This window comes from Podarcis muralis, chromosome Z (assembly GCF_964188315.1).
Source record: "Podarcis muralis chromosome Z, rPodMur119.hap1.1, whole genome shotgun sequence".
Lineage (NCBI taxonomy): Eukaryota > Metazoa > Chordata > Lepidosauria > Squamata > Lacertidae > Podarcis > Podarcis muralis.
The window spans coordinates 18,826,936-18,846,116 of record NC_135673.1 but is presented as its reverse complement, the minus strand read 5'-3'; the positions used below and the strand labels follow the sequence as shown (position 1 = coordinate 18,846,116).

The 19,181-nt window shown below is 45.4% G+C and overlaps 1 protein-coding gene across 3 annotated transcripts; it reads right to left on the bottom strand.

Moving 5' to 3' along the window:
• Nucleotides 1–1,329: 1,329 nt before the first annotated feature.
• On the bottom strand, nucleotides 1,330–18,780 carry CARD9 (caspase recruitment domain family member 9). Of its 3 annotated transcripts, XM_028715391.2 has the most exons (13): nucleotides 18,627–18,780; nucleotides 15,461–15,704; nucleotides 14,006–14,143; nucleotides 13,469–13,794; nucleotides 11,916–12,095; nucleotides 10,615–10,767; nucleotides 9,618–9,743; nucleotides 8,681–8,872; nucleotides 6,964–7,002; nucleotides 5,052–5,100; nucleotides 4,345–4,394; nucleotides 3,841–3,917; nucleotides 1,330–2,637 (listed from the first exon to the last, which is right to left on the bottom strand). In XM_028715391.2, exons 2-13 carry the CDS (start codon nucleotides 15,645–15,647, stop codon nucleotides 2,541–2,543), a joined length of 1,614 nt encoding a protein of 537 aa, XP_028571224.1. In that variant the 5' UTR covers nucleotides 15,648–15,704; nucleotides 18,627–18,780; the 3' UTR covers nucleotides 1,330–2,540. The 3 variants fall into 3 exon arrangements, with proteins under 3 accessions (XP_028571224.1, XP_028571223.1, XP_028571222.1); XM_028715390.2 differs by lacking the exon at nucleotides 9,618–9,743 and having other exon boundaries at nucleotides 18,627–18,747; XM_028715389.2 differs by lacking the exon at nucleotides 18,627–18,780 and having other exon boundaries at nucleotides 15,461–16,099.
• Between the last annotated feature and the right edge of the window lie 401 nt (nucleotides 18,781–19,181).

Sequence of the window (19,181 nt, the reverse complement as noted above, 5' to 3'; positions counted from 1 at the left end):
CCATTCAAATGGTGTCCGTGCAGCACGTCATGTGTGCCCCCCCAAAAAAATTATTCAAGTTGCTCACCATGCACATTTTGAAATGTGCTTTCTCCTTTGAGCACAGGGATTTCTACCTTTCTTGGTTTTGGCAGAGTTGCCCAATCAATGGGTGTGGTCATGCTCAGAATATAGGATATCTGTGGGCACAAACAAACCCTTGACCTTTCATCCTATGAAGCTGAACCTTGGAAGATTGAGAGCAGATTTTTAAAATGTGGGATAACCAGCCTCATATAACCAAATGCTTAGGTCTACTTTGTGCATGAAGGAATCTTATCTTTCGCCCTATAGGACGCACTTTTTCCCCTCCAAAAATGAAGGGAAAATCTGTGTGCGTCCTATGGGGTGAATACAGGCTTTCGCTGAAGCTTGGAGAGCGAGAGGGGTCGGTGCGCACCGACCCCTCTCGCTCTCCAGGCTTCAGGAAGCTATCAGCAAGCCTGGGGAGCCCGCAGGAGTTCCCGCAGGGCTCCCTAGGCTGCGAATAGCAGCCTGTCGCCCGGCGCGTGGGGCGCCCTGAAGCCAACCGCCCAGCGCGCCGGGCAGACATCTCAGCGTGGGGAGCCCTGCAGGAGTTCCCGCAGGGCTCCCCATGCTGCGGATAGCAGCCTGCCGCCCAGCACACGGGGCGCCCTTAAGCAGAGCGCCCCTCGCGCCAGGCAGACATCCGCAGCGTCGGGAGCCCTGCGGGAGTTCCTGCAGGGCTCCCCACGCTGCGGATAGCAGCCTGCCGCCCGGCGTGCAGGGCACCCTGAAGCAGAGCACCCCGCGCGCCGGGCAGACATCGGCCAGCCCCACAAGCTCGGGGGACAGCGGGGAGGCGCAGTGCCGCCATACCGCTGTTCCCCGACCTGGTTTGGGGGGGGGAATAAAGGGGGGAGAAATTCCTTTATATCCTCCCAAAAAAACTAGGTGCATCCTATGGGACGGAGCGTCCTATGGGATGAAAAATACGGTAATGCCATAGAATAAGCTGTCCTGCCAGGCTTAGCAAGGTCACTAGAGAGCCCTATCACTTGCTTGTAGCTCTGGAAATGGAGCTTATTCATTTGGGATGCTAATAAGGACACTGAAGTGGCCAGCTAAGGTCATTATGTTACAAAGAAATTTATCTGACAGTTCAGCAGTCTCCTGTATTAAATTCCAACTCTCACCATGCACAGAACCCAAAAATTGGAAGGGGCCTCAGGGCTTCATCAAACCCACAGTATCATACTCGAAGCCACAATCCATATTTATACAGAAAATTAGAGTTTAACTGACAGTTTCCAAAGTCAAACACAAAGAAAATGTTAAGTTCATTTTATTGTACTTATTTGACAAGACTGATCTGTATATAAATTAAAAAAACAAATTCTTCTGAATGGGTTGCCTATAGGCAAGCGCCACGTACTATATTGATGTTATTAATTTAAACCTTTTCCATTGTAATCCTTCTGCATTGTCCTTCCCAGGGTGACTTTCAAAGAGAGAGCCATGAACCAACAGAACAGCAGGACTAAAGCAGAAGAATGTGGCAAGCTTAGGTAGGGATCAGATTTAACCATATTTTACTATGATTGCTCCTGCCTTGGGCTATCTCTCCTGAAGGTTGTGATGCCTGTGTGAGCCTTCTGGTACACAGTCCCTTTTGTGGTGGTGCTGTCACCAAGTGTAGGCCCAACAATGCTGTCAGGCCATCACCATTTTCAGGTGAGTTTCAGGGTTTTTTGGTTTTTTACAAACTGTATTGAAAAATGTTAAAGCAATTACCAAGTCTTCCAGGACAAATGCATGTCCAGATGTTTGTTTTTTAAAACAATCATTTCTAAAATTAATCTTTATTAAATTTTAAAGCATGTACAGATGTTGTCTTGAATGCAGTAATTCACATGGCATTCATGCAGACTTGTAAAATCTCTTACATTACGGGTTAAGTTCTCATCTAGAACATTTAGATAATTTTTCCATACTGGCTGCTGTGACTGAAGCAGAAGGGAAATCGCTGTACTGTTGTTAATAAAAGATTTAAATCGAGAGCATACAAACCCATCTTCCTCTTTAATTCCTCTTATCACCCTCTGATGGTGAGTTAAGTATTCCATAAGTGCTACATTCCACACATCTTGGGTCCAACTATCTGTGGTGGGGTTTCAGTTATGTACCAGCAAATTCAGATGGTGCAAATGAAAGCTGATTTGGAGCTCTTGCAGATCACACCCACTTCCCCCAAAAGGCTGCACTTTTTGCTACAAGCAAAATGTAGTGTGCGGAAAGTGTGAGATGATCATTCTTGGCTTTGACACAACATCTAACCTCCCCACAAACAAATCAAAGTGAAAGCTCACTAAAGAGCCAGTGTCTAATCTTCCTACAAGTGAATCAGGTTAACAGCTCATAAAAAGTCACCTGTAAATGCCCTGTGTCCCTTGGGAACTAGAAACCTTGTTGTTGATTGGGTTGTGTCCAAGACAGGCCCTCCAGGATCCACAATTTCTTTTTCTGCGGAGCACACACCCTCAGGAGCCTTCAGTGTCTGTGTTGTCACTGCCTGACGTGTTCTCCCAGTCCACGGTGTAGTACTTGCCCTTCTGGGCTCTCCTCAGGGCCCTCTTTCTGCAAAGTTAAGGTCCAAACTTGTTTAAAGTGTGGAGGATGGGACTCGTTGCACCTCAGATGTTGCTGAACTACAGTTCCCATCATCTCTGTGATGGCTGATGGGAGTTGGAACCCAACAAACCCTGAAGGGGATCTGGTGTCCTAACCCACCTTTGGAGGCAGGAGTGCCCACAGTCCTTCAGTCTAAGGAAGGTGCTGAAGTTTCCTTGGTTGGAGGTTTTAAAGCAGAGGTTGGATAGCCATCTGCCAGGGATGCTTTAGTTGCAATTCTTGCATTGCAGGGGGTTAGATTAAATGGTCCTGGGGTCCCTTCCAGCTCTACAGTTCTATTATTCCAGAACACCAGGGGAGCTGGGCTGAGGCTGGATCAGGTCACTGTCACTTGCCCATCTAGTCCAGCATCCTTTCCTCACAGTGGCCAACTGGTGCTTCAATGAGAAGCCTGAAAATAGGATCTAAGTGCAGCAACTTCTGGGATTCCCATGAATTTGGGGGTATTTAGAAACATTACTGTCTCCAACAGTTGAGGTCAGTAACCGTTGTTAGCCTTATTCTCCATGAATTCATAGAAGCATAGAGTTGGAAGGGACCCCAAGGATCATCTAGCCTAAGCCCCTGCAATTATAAATAGAAGTCCATAATTAATCACAACAGCCTGATTATTACTAACCATTCCCAGAGGTTGATGGTCACCTCATCTCATTTCTCACATGTCTTCCTCTGCCAAATAGATTGAGGAAGACCAAAGAATAAGGCTATCCATGGCTAGGAGCCACAATTACTATGCTTTGCCTCCACAGCTGGAGGCAGCAATGCCTCTGAATCCCAGTTGCTGGAAAACACAGGGCAGGGGGAGAGAATGCTCTTGTGAAGACATCTGAAGGTCACCCTGTTTAGGGAAGTTTTTAATGTTTGATGTTTTATCGTGTTTTTAATATTCTGTTGGGAGCCACACAGAGTGCCGGGGCAACCCACTCAGATGGGTAGCATACAAATAAAATTATCATCAACATCATCATCATCACCATCAAATCCTGCTTGCATGTTTCCTGTTGGGGCATCTGGTCAGCCATTGTGAGGACAGGATGCTGGATTAAGTAGCCTGATTCAGCAGTCAGGCTCTTCTCCTTCCTGCACTTTGTAGCAGCAACATGGGGATGGGTCTGCATTAGGCAAGCATATGAGGCATGTGTGCTTTACCTCCGGTAATGCTCAAAACTGTCCTTCATTCGCCGGCGCCCCTTCTCTGCCACATCCCCATCGAGTGGACTGCTTTCCTGGAAACGCAAAGCAGAATTGGGGCCTGATTAATTTCAGTCATACTACTCTGCTAATTTGCATGGAAGGCTCCTCCACTGCTAGAGCTGAACTCAAGGTAGGCTACAGTGAGGAGCATCAGGAAAGGTGATCTGTGTTAGATCCATGCCCAGAATTTGTCATCTGGCAAGCATCTTGGAATCCCTGATGGGTGTGCAGATGGTAAATGCCTGGACCCCTGGAATTTTATATTGCTGTGGAGACTGGACTGGCGTGTAACAGTGTCACTAAGGAAAATTAACAGCAATAATTTAAGACTTTTGAAAAGCTAAAACAGCAATAGTCTCAAAACAGATTAAAACTCACACAGTATATATTGTATGTGTAATTCTGTAAACAGCCTTATGTGGTATATAAATATATTATATAAATAAAGATATAAAATACCCCTGGGGATGGAAGAAGCTGGATTTTGCTGAATTCCTGGTTGGACGATTCTGCAGAGAGATAGAGAAAGAGAGAGAGAAGGAAAAGGGTTAATTTTATTGACCAACTATTACTTGCTGTTGAGAATTTAAGGCCTAGTGTACCAACGTGCATCCAGGGATTTCTGGTGCAAGATAGGCATATGTAAAGCCATTGCATTGCCCACTTGTGAATATTAAGATCCTGGCTGCTAAACAGACCAGAGACTCATCCAGCCCAGCTTCTTTTGCCCAGTAAACAACCAGATGCCCACCTCAAGCAAGACAGGAGTGTAGGAACAATGCAGTCATAAGAACAGAAGAAAAGCCTTGCTGGATCAGACCAAAGGGAATTCTTCTAGTCCAGCTTCCTGTTCTCACAGTGGCCAAGCAGATGCCCATTGCGGGAACCCTGCAAGCAGGACCCTAGTGCAAAAGCAATTCTCCCCTCTTGTGGTTTCCAGCACCTGGTATTTAGAAGCATTGTTATCTGTCTCCAGCTGTGGTAGAGATGGCTACAGAAAGAGGTATCCTTGGTTAAAACTATCTGTTGAGTTGCAAATGCAGGCTGCTGGCACTGCAAGCCCAAATTAGTTTTGCAAGCCCTGGCTGAGAAGCATTTCTGAAGTGGGATACCAGAAGCAACCTAAGCAGTAGAGAGCAAGACCAGCAGCCCCTGGAAGAACTTGCCTTTGTTTGCACCTTTCATGTCTTCTTCCGCGTTTCCATGGGGAGGAAGCTTCATGCAAGGAAAGGAGAACGAGAGTTAACATAAGAGCCTGCTGGATCAGGTCATTGGCCCATCTAGCCCAGCATCCTGTTGTCACAGTGGCCAATGAGATGCCAAAAAGAAACCAGCAACTAGGATTTGAGTAAAAGAGCTCTCTCCTCCGGTGGTTTTCAGCAATTGCTATTCAGAAGCATTACTGCCTCCAACCATGAATGGTAAAGCATAGCCATCATGGCTAGTAGCCATCAACAGCCCTCTCCTCCATGAATTTGCGCAATCCTCTTTTAAAGCCGTCCAAATTGGTGGCCATCCCTGCCTCCTGGGGGAGCGAGTTCCACAGTTTAACTAAGAAGGACTTTATTTTATCTGTCCTGAATCTTCCAATATTCAGCTTCTTTGGATGTCCCTATGTTCTCTAAACTAAAAAGTCCCGAATGCTTCAACCTTTCTTGATAGGCAAGTTATTCCATTCCTTGATTATTTTGGTTGTCATTCTGTGAACCTTTTCCAATTCTACAAAATCCTTTTCAAGAATGGGAAATAAGAGCCTCTGTTTGCAAATGATCAACACTGATTTATTCTTTACCCATGAAGGAAAACAGAAAACAAAACCAATCAAAATCAGGCACATTTTCACGGAACTTCAGCACAAGGACCCCCAGCTAATCAGTGACATACATACAAAAAAAATCCCTTGAAGAAGTCCTCTCTACTAATAATCCCATTGCAGCTTAGGATAATCCCATTGCCCAACAGCAACATAACTGTAACCTTCAGAAGACCCTGGCTGCTGGAGGAGGCCAAAGGGGGCCTATCTAATCCAGCATAATGGTCTCACATTGCCAAACAGACATCCCAAAGATGATGATGATGATGATGATATATTATTTATACCCCGCCCACCCGGCTGGGTTTCCCCAGCTACTCTGGGCAGCTTCCAACCGAATATTAAAAGCAATACAGCATCAGACATTAAAAACTTCCCCAAACAGGGCCGCCTTCAGTTGTCTTTTAAAAGTAAAATAGTTGTTTATTGCCACCATTCTAGGATATACCGAGTGTCCACGGAAGCTCCATTTAGGAATCTGAGGAATCTAATACTACAACTGGATCAGGCCAAAGGGGACTCCAGCCTTCTGTCCTCAAAGTGGCCAACCAGATGCCCATTATGGAAAACCCCCAAGCAAGACACAAGTACAATAGCAACTCTCCCCCTTGTGATTCCCAGCAACTGGTATTCAGAACTAGACTTCCCCATGGCACTTAAGTTCTGTGCTCACAAAAGACTTCCATGAGAAGGGCCCTGCAGCTGGATCACGCCAAAGGGGACTCCATCTAGTCCAGCATTCTGTTCTCACAATGGTCGGCCACGTGCCTTGTTAAGGGGGCTCCTAGTCTGGATTTTGTTGACAGAAAAGGAAACGAGCTTACCCTGTCTTTTGAATTTGGCACCACGTCCTCCACTTGATGTCAGGTGATGGACAAGTGGGCATAATTTCATTTATTGGTTTATATTTATTGATCGATAAAAATATATATACAGCTACTCATAAAAATGTACAACATTTATACATAAAACCATGCATAAAATAGGTTAAAATCAGAAAAAAGATGTTTTCTTCATTCCCTGCTTAAGCCTGATGGAATGCAAAAGTTTTCAGCAGGCGTTGGAACGTTGAAACAGAAGGCATCTGCCCAAACCATTTTGTTAGCCAAATATTTAGGCTTGGTGGGCTGGAGGTTTTCCACTTAAGTCAGTTAAAGGTTATGTGCTAACCGGACACCGGACCCTGACCTTCAGCCCCAAATGAAGCAGACAAATGACATCAGAACAGCAGAGGCACTGAGCCAAGAACGTTGATCACAACTCACTTCTTGGGAGCTCCTGGAGGATTCTTCGAAATCTGAAGTCTGGAATTGCAAGATCATTGTAAAAGGTTAGGAAGTAGGAAGAATTAAATTACACACATGTGTGCAGATTTCCAGAGAAAGTACAGCATGAACAAGTGTGATGCATCCCATTTGGCTGCCACATCACCAGCACCACTGCCACGCCACTCACTTCTGTCAGCACTGCCACTGCACTACCCACTGCACTGTCTAGTGGCACTGGCATAGGCACTGATTTCTGGCAAATTCTCATGACAACGCTCGCACTCCATGAGATCACACTGGAAATTGCCAATGCCAATGCTGGCACTGCTTCTCTTCCAGAGATGAAGGTAGAGGAGGCAGTTGAGCAGGTGGGGTATCTATGGAACACCACCTTGCTGCCTGAGGTACCTGTTTCACCCCGCTTCATGCGTGGGCCAGACCTAAGCATGAGGTTGCAGCCTTGGTGAGGTGTTAGTAGACAGGGAAGGAAGAAAGGGGCACCGAGGCAGAATCTGAGTACCCCCGTATGTCTCTCAATGGCTGCAGGCTGTGCCATTGGAACTCTCTGTGCAGTCCTCAAGGGCCACATAGGTCACATTGGCCTCCACAGTCACTTACAGACTCACTGTTAAAACCATGTTCATGGAAGACAATCTTACTCAGATATGAGTGATCACCAAAGAAGAAAGAAGAAGATTGCAGCAGTCAATTCCCCAACAATCCAGGTTACTGAGACATGAAGAGAGGAGAGGATGCAGCCAGCGCATCAGAGGAATGTGATAAATTGTACTCCAGGGCCTAATTCAATGAATAGTTACTCTGAAGTATGGTACATTTTCAAGCATTCTTAGGGTTTGGAGTAGTGGTTCACGTGTCAGGCTAGAAGCAGAAAGACATGGGTGCAACAGCAGCACATCCACTGGCACTTCCAAGCAACTGGCACCTAGAGGCATTCTGCCTCCGACAGTGGAAAAAGAGCACAGCTATCATGGCCAGCAACCATTGTTCTCCATTAATTTGTGTAGATTCCTTTTAATGACATCCACATCAACCGCCTGCTGGATCAGACCAAAGGCTCATGTGGTCCAGCATCTTGTTCTCACAGTAGCCAGCCAGATGCCTATTATGCGAAGCCCACAAGTGGGGTTGAACTAGATAACCCTTGGGGTCCCTTCCAATTCTACAATTCCATGATTCTAGGACCTGAGCACAACAACAACACTCTACCCACTTGAGACACCCAACAGTTGGAGGAAGAACATAATAAACGCCTGGGTGCTGAATCAGATGAAAGGGGCCCCATCTAGTCCAGCATATTGTTCAAACAGCGGCCAACCAGGTACCTATTGTGGCAAAGCCGCAAGAAGGACCCAAGTGTTACAGTAACTCTTCTTGCCTGCAATTCCCAGCAACTGGTACTCGGAGGCAGACTGCCCATGGGCAAGAAAGTTCTGCTCTCTCGAGATACAGTACCTCCTTAAGAAAAGCCTGTTGGATCAGGCCAGTGGGAGTACCTATTCCAGCATCCTGTCTTCACAGTAGCTAACCAGATGCCCGTTATGGGAAAACTGCAAGCAGGATTTGAGCACAAGAACACTTTCTCCTCCACCTGCGGTTTCTAGCAACTGGTATATTCAGAAGCATTTCTGCCTCCTCTTAACATGGTGGAAGGGAACAGGCCAACCAGAGGAAGCACCTGGAAGAGTTAGCCTACCTGTGCCGAAGGGTCGAGGTGCAACCTCTTCAACTTGGCTTCAGTGCTGAGCAGCTGCCCCTCTTTCTGGAAGAGCTGCAGCTGCAGCTCATCGCATCTCTCGCCCAGCTCCCGAATCTGCTTCCGGTAGAGATCCTTGTCCATCAGGCTCTTGGAGAACTGCTTGTGGAATCCCTCTTGGTTCAGGAGGGCCTAGCAAGGTGTGGGTGGGTGGGGGAAAGATTATGATTATAATTTTTTTTATTATTGTTATGAGTTAGGAATGTGACTGCTCTGAACTCTCTCCATCTAAACCCAGGTTGTATGTGTATATATATATATATAAAAAACAATATATCATAAAAACACCACAGTCTCCACTGTGCCTCACTGGCCAAAAGGAAAAACAGACCCTGGTAAATGCACCTGGAACCCCTGGAATCTCATACCACTCAGAGATTGGGGTGGCATGAAACATTATTATTACGCCCTTCCTCAAAAAGGAGACCAGTTGAGTGAAAAACACAGTAAAATATTATTTCATTAATTTTTATTAACATTATTTTAATTGATTACCTGTCCTTACGCCAAAGTCCCAAGGTGGGTTATAACAATCCAAAATACATCAAAAACAATGTTAAAAGACTTACAATTACTATTGTTCATTTACTATTGTTCATTTGGGGGCAGAATACCAGTTGCTGGAAGCCACAGGAGGGGAGAAGGCTTTGTGCTCAGGTCCTACTTCTACGGTTCCCTTTGGGGCATCTGGCTGGCACTGTGAGGACAGGAGGGTGAGATAGGTGGGCCCCTTTGGCCTGATCTAGCAGGCTCTGCTTACGTTCTTATGGAACCTCCAGGCCCAGAGGCAGTGTATATTGATTCCTAGCTCCTTACGGGTATTTGGCCATTTTTTGAGTGGGGAGGTGCAAGGGGACATTGCCCTGGCAGCCCCTACCTGATCTCTTTCAGAAGCCACCTCCTCCATCTGCTTCAGGATGACCTCAATGCGGTCCTGGTATATCTGGGCATCGTTTTGCAGGGATGCACATTTCAGCTCCAGCATCTCCTTCTCTCCCACAAGCTGCCAACACAAGCACAGAAGGCATTGGAAGGCCAGCAACAGAGATTTCTCCTGTGCCACAGAGGTTGGATGGCAACCTGTCTTGGAGTCTTCTGTTGGAATCCCTGCATTGCAAAGGGTAGGACTAGATGACCCTTTGAAGTCCCTCTCAACTCTACAACTTTATGAATTTGCACACACCAGAATAATATGTGGATTGCAACATTAAATATCATTTGCCATTTGCACTTCCCCATATTCTGGAGCATTATGGGGGGGGGGGGGATGTACCAGAATGTGTTTTGAAATGCATGTTTCAGGATAAAATCTGTCCATATATGTATTTAAATGCTGTTATTTATATGATTGAAATTGGTAAGAAAATATATTAATTATATTTAATCCTCTTTCACCCCACATGTGTGGGTTAACATCAAAGGAAAATGGATGCAAGCCCATATTCCAAAGCATGGGTCAAGCATAGACTTTCTGACAGGAGAAAGCCCCCTAGCAGAATTTAATTCTCAGGCAGATTAGTGAAGCATAGGAATGGGCTATTAAACCTCATTTATACAGTTCAGCTGCATGAAGCAGCTGACCCTCTTTTATCCCTCCTGCAATGAAATAAATGCTTTACTTACTTATCTGAGGACACAGCCATGCATTATCCTTTGCAACAACAATAAGAAATGCATGTAAAAATATTTTTGGGTAGAAATGCAGCAAGATAGCTTCTGACACATGTCTGAAGATGCTACATTAAAGATGGAGTTCATGCAAATGTGGAACAGGTATTATGTGGCACCTGTAGTATCAAATCATGTGCTTCCTCATTCCTTTCCCCACACACATACCCCACACCCGCAGAAAGGGGCCTCAGTCAGCCACCTACTTTATCCCGCTTGTCCTCTGTCCGCCGCAGCATCTGGCGCAGGTCATAGATGGTGTTGACCAGCTTCTGGTGCTCCCCCAGCATCTGTGTCCGCTCTGCCTGCAGGGCCTGAATGGAGATGTCCTCCTCCTCAGAACCACCTGTCTTGGTGACCTTGGAGCAGAAAGAGAAAAATACATGTGAGGCCCATCTTTCTCAGTAACAGAGTATTTGCCTGGCATGTAGAAGATGCCTAGATAGACTATGTGTGTGGCAGCTTTCTATAGTTCTAATTCAGCCCTTTATTCTGATTTGTGAGGACTAGAATTTTTTTTTAAGGGAAGGGACTGTAGCTCAGTGGAAGAGCATCTACCTAGCATGCCGAATGTCGCAGGCTCAATACCCAGTGACATCCCTAAGCAGAGCTTGGAATATTCCTTACCTGAAACCCTGAAAAACTGCTGCCAGTCAATTTCCACAAATGTTCTGATGTAATGTAAGGCAGCACCCCATATTCCTGTTCTAGTCACCCCTTTATTATGAACCATGAGGACTGGAATCATATCTCCCTGGCTGGAACCCTGGGGAACCCCTGCTGCCAGTCAGTGTCAACAATACTGAGCTAGATGGTCCAAAGGCACCATCAGAATAAGGCAGTTTCCTCCAAGTTGACTGCACCCTTTCCTGACCCTGTCTTGGTAACCTAGGGGTGTGGGAAAATTGACTGCTGCAACTAGTTCTAGGTGGGCTGCCCTTGAAGACTAGACAAAGTTTTACCTCCTTGTTAGAGGAGTAAATGCCTCTGAATAACAGTTCCTGGGGATCCCATGTGGGGAGAGCAGCTCAGGTCCTGCTTGTAGGCTTCCACTGAGGTATTTTGGTGGCCACCTTCAAGACAGGATGCTGGGCTATGATGGCCTGGTCCAGCTGCTAGGTTCTTTTTAAGGTGGCCTGTTTTGATAGCAGAACCTTCATGCTCAGGAACACTCTACCTCTGACTACTGGATGATGGGGAACAACAGCCAGAAAGTTGCTGTTTCACTCAGGTCCTGCTTGGGGGCTTCCCATTGGGGCATCTGGATGGCCCCTGTGAGGACTGGATGTTGGACTGGATGGGCGTCATTGGCAGGGTTCTGCTTATGTTATTATAGAACCTCCAGATTCCCAGGTTCTTGGGGATATTTGGCCACTGTGAGAGCAGGACGGTGGGCTATGATGAGCCCTCTTTGGTCTGATCTAGCCGCTGCTGAGCTCTCCCTCCCTTTTCAAATGTCATTTTCATTCATTCATTCATTTACCTACCTACCTGGCTCTGTGCCTACCTGCAGGGTGCTCTCCAGCTCCTTGTTCTTAGCCAGGAGCAGTTCCTTCTCCCGCTGTATCTCCCACACCACCTCGTGGCTGGGACGCTGTTCAATGGCGTGCTTGAGCTTGAGGGTGTGCTTCCTCTCCAGGCGGCAGTCATCCTCTGCCTTCATCAGGCTGTGCCTCAGACAGTCAATCTGAGCAGAGGGAAGCAAAGCCCATGGAAGCAAAGACGAGAAGGAATAATAGAATTGTAGGGCTGGAATGGACCACCCAGAGTGATCTAGTCCAGCCTCCTGCCATACAGAAATCCTGGCTAAAGAATCCCAGACAGATGGTGGAATTGAGATGTTTTGCGAGTGGAATGAAACCTTGGATACAGAGATATAAAGACATCCTTAGCTGGCAGTGATAAAGCTAAGAGAGAAAGGACTCGTGTGTACAACTTGGAGTAAATTCTGAGGGAAAAGCTATCAAACCTCTGGTTTTTTTTAATTGGGAAAAGAATGGAAGGGTCGTTTTAAAATCATTATGTAAAACCCCAGCAAATATAACAGGAAATGAGAACGGAAGGTATGGTACTGGGTATGAATTAATGAATACATAGCAAGGGAAAAACTACGGAATGCTATTTTAATATATTAACACAGCAGAGAGATTCTTGTGTGAACAAAGATGGAAAGACTTATTGTTTAATATGGAGGAATTGTTATTGAGGTTATTGGAGACAAAGTTGATATGTTTGAGTAGAGAAAAACTCTTGACACTTATTAACAACAAAAATTAGAGAGCACTTTTTGGACTTTTTGTGTAAAAAGGAAAATGAATTAATTTGAGACATTTCAGTCAGAAGACTGGGAAAATATTACCCAACAGAAAGTAGATCAGTTGGATGTCATTCTAGAGTGAATTTTTGAATAAATTCTTTTACATAACTGACAGAAGATTGGAAGTCCTTTTTAGTTTTCTTCTTTTCTTTCTTTCCTTTTTTCTATTTTTTTGTTTTCCTTTGGTGCCCTCTGCTTTGAGCCATTTTGGGGGTCCAAAGATTGCACACACATGTAGGTAATGGATGGTGAGAGGTAGGGAAGGGAAGACCTCCCAGAATAAGAGACTGGGAGCAGAAAGGAAAGCTCCCAGGTGAGTGCTGGGAGGTTTCGCCACTTTCTGTGTGAGGCAAGGGTTAAGAACTACATTTTCTCTTTCTCTTTTTCTGTTTTTATTTCATTTATTTTATCTTTTTTATTATGAAAAATCTTTAATAAAATCTTATTTTGAAAAAAAGCATGAATGGCCTGAGCAGATGGCCATCCGATCTCTGTTTTAAAACTTCCCATCAAAGGCGAGTCGGCCACCTTTTGAGGTCACAGAATCATAGAACTGTTGAATTAGGAGGGACTCCTAAGGGTCACGTAGCCTGGAAGAATCCCTGCAGGTGCCCATTCATGCATTTCTTCTCTATCCCCCCGAGCCACGTTTCAAGAACCAACCCTTTTCTCCCTGCTCTGCTTTAACTACTCCACCCTACTCCCACTCCTCAGCTGCCACAGATTATAAGATGGTTACCAACCTCCAGTTGCAGGTCCCGGTTCTTCATGAGTGCCACATTCTTCTCCTCACTCTGCCGAGCATAGCGCATGGCCAGCTCGTAGTTCTCATCCTTGCAGCACTTGAGCTCCCGGCTCAGGCTGTCACGCTCCTCCTTCATCTTGTGGGCCCGCTCCTGGTGCTTGCGCAGGACGCTGTCCCGCACCCTCATCTCCCTAATGACATCCTCCTTGGCCCGGAGCAGGACACCCGTCTCCTGGAGCTTCCGCCGCTCCTCGCGCACAACGTTCTGGAGCTTGGAGATCTCGCTCATCAGCAGCTCTGTCAGGCTGGACTCCCCAGCCGTGTCTGTGGGGAGGAAATAGAATTGTAGAGTTTGAAAAGGCAGTCAAGGGTCATGTAGCCCAACCCTCTGCAAATCATGAATAGCATCCAATCAACACCATACTCTCAGCATGTCATTTTGGGGTTGCCAGGATCAGCATCTCTCACCTATTAGGGGTCATGGATAGGCGAGGGAAGGGTGTTTAAACCCACCAGCAAAATTTACTATACTCACCTATAATCATTGAGAAAACCCGGGTGGGCTCGTTGCCTGTGATTTTCTTGTAGAGCTGAGGATAGTAGAGCTCCAGGCTCTCAAGAAAGGCCACGAAGCCCTTCTGACCTGTCCGCTGAAGAATATCAAGGAGTACCCCTGAAAAAAACACGGAAGAAAAGGGTATTTAGCCTAAGAAACTAGGTTGGAGGATGTGAGGGAGATACGCAGTCAAATCAAACAATGCCTATTCTAGCTAGTTCACATGTGAATGAGTTAAGACCATGGGGCTATATTGGTGATAGGCAGACTCAGACCATAGAAATGTAATCGGTACATTTTCCCTCCTCTCCTGGGAGAGAAGAAGCAAAAAGTATTTGCTGCTCCTTCTTCCCCCGCCCCTTCAACCAGCCATAAAGGGGGATGTACATGCGCTTGCTCCAGCATCTGGCACATGCCTGATGCTGTTTCTGCTGTAAACACAAGTATTTTACCTGCATGTACTTTTAATGCTGTTGCTACTAACAGCAAATGCTTAACTGCGAGTAAACTTAACTGCGAGTAAGCTTACTTTTCAGTCTGTAACCTGTTTCTTTGATAAACGAGGTAACAAAGGGGGAGATCAGCCTAATGACTAATTCCTATGCTTTCAATTAAACTGCCTAAAGTGAGATTTAAAATCAGCTCTGCCCTGCACTTTTAAACGTAAGCGGTAAACTAATCCCTTTGTCTGTTAATCCACACATGCAGGGGATAGAATATAGTTAAGTATATTCCCTCACCTACCTAATAAAATAAATCAGGATTGCTGTACAGTATATCAGAACCTTTTTTTCCCCCTGACACTGGCCTGGTTTACTCATTTATTTAATTCATAAAATTTATACAGCACTTGATTGTAAAAAAAATCAGACCTCAAAACAGTTTTCAAAAAGAGAAAACAAGAAAATCAATGAAAATGTAAAACACACAAAAATATACTAAAATGGATTAAAAATTACACCCACTTTCTAAACATCTAGACCAATATGTCTAAAAAATGTTTTTAGCAAAAACTGAAATGCATACAAAAAAAGGTGCCTGCCTAGTATCAATAAGCAGGGAGTTCCAAAGTGCAGATGCTGCCACAGTAAATGACTGAGTTCTTACAAATGTGGAACAGGTATTTTGTGGTGCCTGTGGCAGTGCCAATTCTGCCGATCTGAGTGGTCAAGTGGGCACGTGTGGGGTACGGTGATATTGAAGGTAAACTAGTCCCAAGTGGAATAAGCCTGGTCAGATCATGGGATGAGGGGCAGATCTGCACCATACCATTAAAGCACATGGCTTTCCCCAAAGAATCCAGGAAACAGTAGTCTAATGGTACTGAAGATAGCAGCTCTGTTTAAGGGGGAAACTACTGTGATTTTTTTTTATTATTTTTTTTGTGGGAAGCTATGTGCAAGGCTAGTGGTGAGTGAGCTATTGAAAATTTACCTGCTTTCCTTTTCCTGATCACAAGGCTGGGGTCGTTAAGGATCTGTTCCTCATCATCGTGGTTGATGACTTTGCACTGGCGGAGGTAAGGGGTTATCCTGGACGGGTCAACCACTGAAATCAGCTTTACACGGTAGTTCTCCAGGTTATTCCAGCAGCTTTCATTGTCATCATCCGGCTCAGACATGGCAGAGGGTAAAATAAGGAGTGCCTTCCTCTCTTCAAAAAGTGCTGGAGATGTGCCCTGGAAGGTCAGCGAAATAAGGTTTCCATCCTGTACTTGTCACAAATGGTGCCATTTCTGTTCTGCTGCAATTCAGCTTCTGCTAAATCTACATGTAGTTTTTCACTATCTATTATGGCCAAAACTAACATATTGTTATATGCCACCCCAATTTCTGAGCAGTGTTGAGACTCCAAGGGTTCCAGGCACTCACCCACGGTTCAGTTTCGTTGGAATGAAGGTCAGCTGAGACCAGAGATGCCAAGTTCCAGTTGGGGGTCCGCTAGTCACAGTTTTGGATCAAGCACGGAGCAAGCAGTGTCTCCAGCTTCCAATCTGCTTCCAGCTCAGTTCATACACACCTCTCTGGCTCTTGTTCTCCTGCCTAGCAGCTATAGTAATATTTAGTATGTTTGTGGGTTTTATGCCAGTGTCACTTGAGTAGGTTCTCTATTCATTTATTTTATATGTATAATGTCTCACATCAAATATAAAAAAGGACTGTGCGACTTGAAAAAAGACAATGCACATTTTTTGTGAACCATGAAAATTTTTAATCAAAATTATTATTATTATTTTAAAAAAGCAAAACACACACACCACTCCTAAAACAGAGAGAGGGCTTCCTTCTGCAGAGTGGGACACCCTCAGCCTGGCCCTTTTCTGCTTCGGCTTCCTTACCTACAGATCAGGAACAACCACAAGATGCGTCACCCACACCCTGGTTTAGATTTGCGTGTTTGGAGAAAATAGCAGACAGAGAAAGAGCAAGCAGGAAACTTCCCCGAATTGCTTCTGACCTCAAAGGTGGCCTTATGACACAAAGGACATTCTTCTCCCTCCCCTGACTCAGTATTTCTAAATCTGGAAATTTTAGCTTTTTCCGCTTTCAGGTGTTTTCCTGACTTCCATTCTTCACATTTCCAGTTTGTTATATTTTAAGTTTCTGTGAGAATTCACCAGCGTTTTACTGCTGGAAGATTCAAGGGAGAAGAAAAGAAGGACTTCTTCACCCAGAGCATAAACTCTGGAACTCACTTGAAGGGCTTTAAAATAGAATTGAACAAATTCATGGAGGATGAGAAGGCTATCAAAGAACTACAAAATTGTAGAGTTGGAAGGACCTGAGGGTCATCTAGTCCAAACCCTTGCTGATGGCTCCTAGCCAAAATGACTAAGCTCTGCCTCCACTGTCAGAGGCAGTAATGCCTCTGAATACCAGTTGCTGGAAGCTACAGGAGGGGAGAGTTGCTCTTGTGCCCAGGTCCTGCTTGCCGGTTTCATTTTGGAGCATCTGGTTGGCCACTGTAAAGGCAGGATGTTAGGCTACATAGGCCATTGGCCTGATCCAGCAGGCTCTTCCTATGTTCTTAGTTCAACTTTCTCTTAATATGCACATGCTTTGCAGGCAATTTGGCCTACCACACAAACATATTTGCAAAGCAATTTCCCCAAATATGACACATTTCTGTGTATCATTCCGTTTTCATGCACGCTTATATGCATTTTTATGCACACTTTATCTTGAGCTCTACCTTTTTGTATCTATTACTTGTCTGGTGAACTGCATTTCACACTTCAGAGAAGTGCTTTTTTTTAGTATTGTTTCGGAATCAAATCCCCCATCCTCAAACCCCTACTCAGAATTCCCCACTACCCATCCCTGCCCATTATTACCTGAGCATTTCTAGGGTGAAATCTATTAAACTGTTCCATAAGGAAAAAGGCAAACAAAGATCACTTTTAGAGTTTGGTATCCCTGCTATGGTGATGAACGTAGAGGAGGATTCTTCTATTTTTTATTGTCATATTTAATGCCTATTGATGCAACAGAAGAAGCTGCCTTATACTGAATCATACTCTCTAGGTTTTTCAGGCAGAGGAGTCTTTCCCAGCCTGACCTGGATTGAGCCTAGGACTTTCTGCATGCAAAGCAGGTGTTCTGCCAGTGAGCTGTGGCTGCTTCTTTTAACATACAGTAAAATATTAGTCCTCATGGTTCTGAACAAAAGGCTAAATTAAATAGGAACACAGGAAGCTGCCTTACACAGACTGAATTGGTTCATCTATTTTGGTCCATCTGCACTGACTGGCATGGGCCTCTTGTTCTACATGCAAAGCAGGTGCTTTCCCACCTGAGCTGCAGTCTTTCCCCTAAAACCAACTTAAGATTCTAGTCCTCAGTTTTGAATAAAACAGGAATATAGGAAGCTACCTTATTCAGAATTAGGCTCAGCCAGCTCTGTGCTTTCAACACTGGCTGGCAGCAGCTCTCCATGGTTTCAATTAAGGAGTGTTTCCCAGCCCTACATTAAGATCCCATTGGAACTTTCTGCATGCAAAGCCAGTGCTTCACCACTGAGCTACAGCCTCCCTCTCTTCCAAATGTAATAAACAAGCCCTGCCAGCAACCCGAAGCCAAATTCAAAATACTGCTCAAAAAACAACACAATGCATACCCTTCAACATTTTTCTGATGAAAATAGGCACGTATTATTGTTGTTGTTGTTGTTGTTGTTGTTGTTGTTGTTGTTACTACTACTACTACTACTACTACTACTACTACTATTATTCATACCCCACCCATCTGACTGGATTGCCCCAGCCACTCTGGGTGGCTTCCAACATATATAAAAACATAATGAAACATTAAAACATTTAAAACCTTCCCAATATGGGGCTGCCTTCAGATGCAGAAGGCTCCAAGTTCAATCCCCAACAGCATCTCCAAGTAGGGCTGGGAATGTGTCCTGCCTGAAACCCTGGAGAGCCACTGCCAATCAGTGTAGACAACAAAGGTCTGACTCAGTACAAGGCAGCTTCTGGCTACTAGCCATGTCCTCTCCTTTCCCCAAGCCACCTCCACTCCAAAAAGATGTGTGAGAGAGGTTGTGGTTCCCCTCTTCCCTTTTCCCATGCTCAAAGCAATGGACTTCCACTCACCTCCTGAACTGAGGCTCCCCAAAGACCCCCCCTGGGAGTGGCCCAGCAGCCCCTCTGCCACGCTGAGTCTCTGTCTTGGGTAAAGGAAAGAAGGCCAGCTGGCAAGCAAGGCAGGGCACAAAAGGGGAACTGGCCAAGGCAGCGAGAAACAGAACACCCACCCCCCACCCCCTGGGGAAGAGGAAGTTGCAGGCCAGGACAGTGTGGGAATCAGAATTGCATTTCCGTGCTATCTGGAGACAAACCCGTGGCCTGGTGAGTTTCCAGTGTTTGTCTTGCATGTCTGTCAAAAGCTGTTGCAATGCAGGGGTTGGACTAGATGTCCCTCTGTAAATAGCTGTCAACTTACAGATTTGAAAATAAGGGACCAGCAGCCTCGAAAATAAGAGACCAGCAGCCAAAATAAGGGATTTTCCGGGCACAGGTATGTTCAACTTCTGAGCCCTTCCAAGCCAAAGGCAGAAAGCCCAGCCAGCAGCCAAACAAAGCCTCATCAATAAGGGACAGCAGCGGGACATGGCACTGGGATAAAGGGACTATCCCGCCAAATAAGGG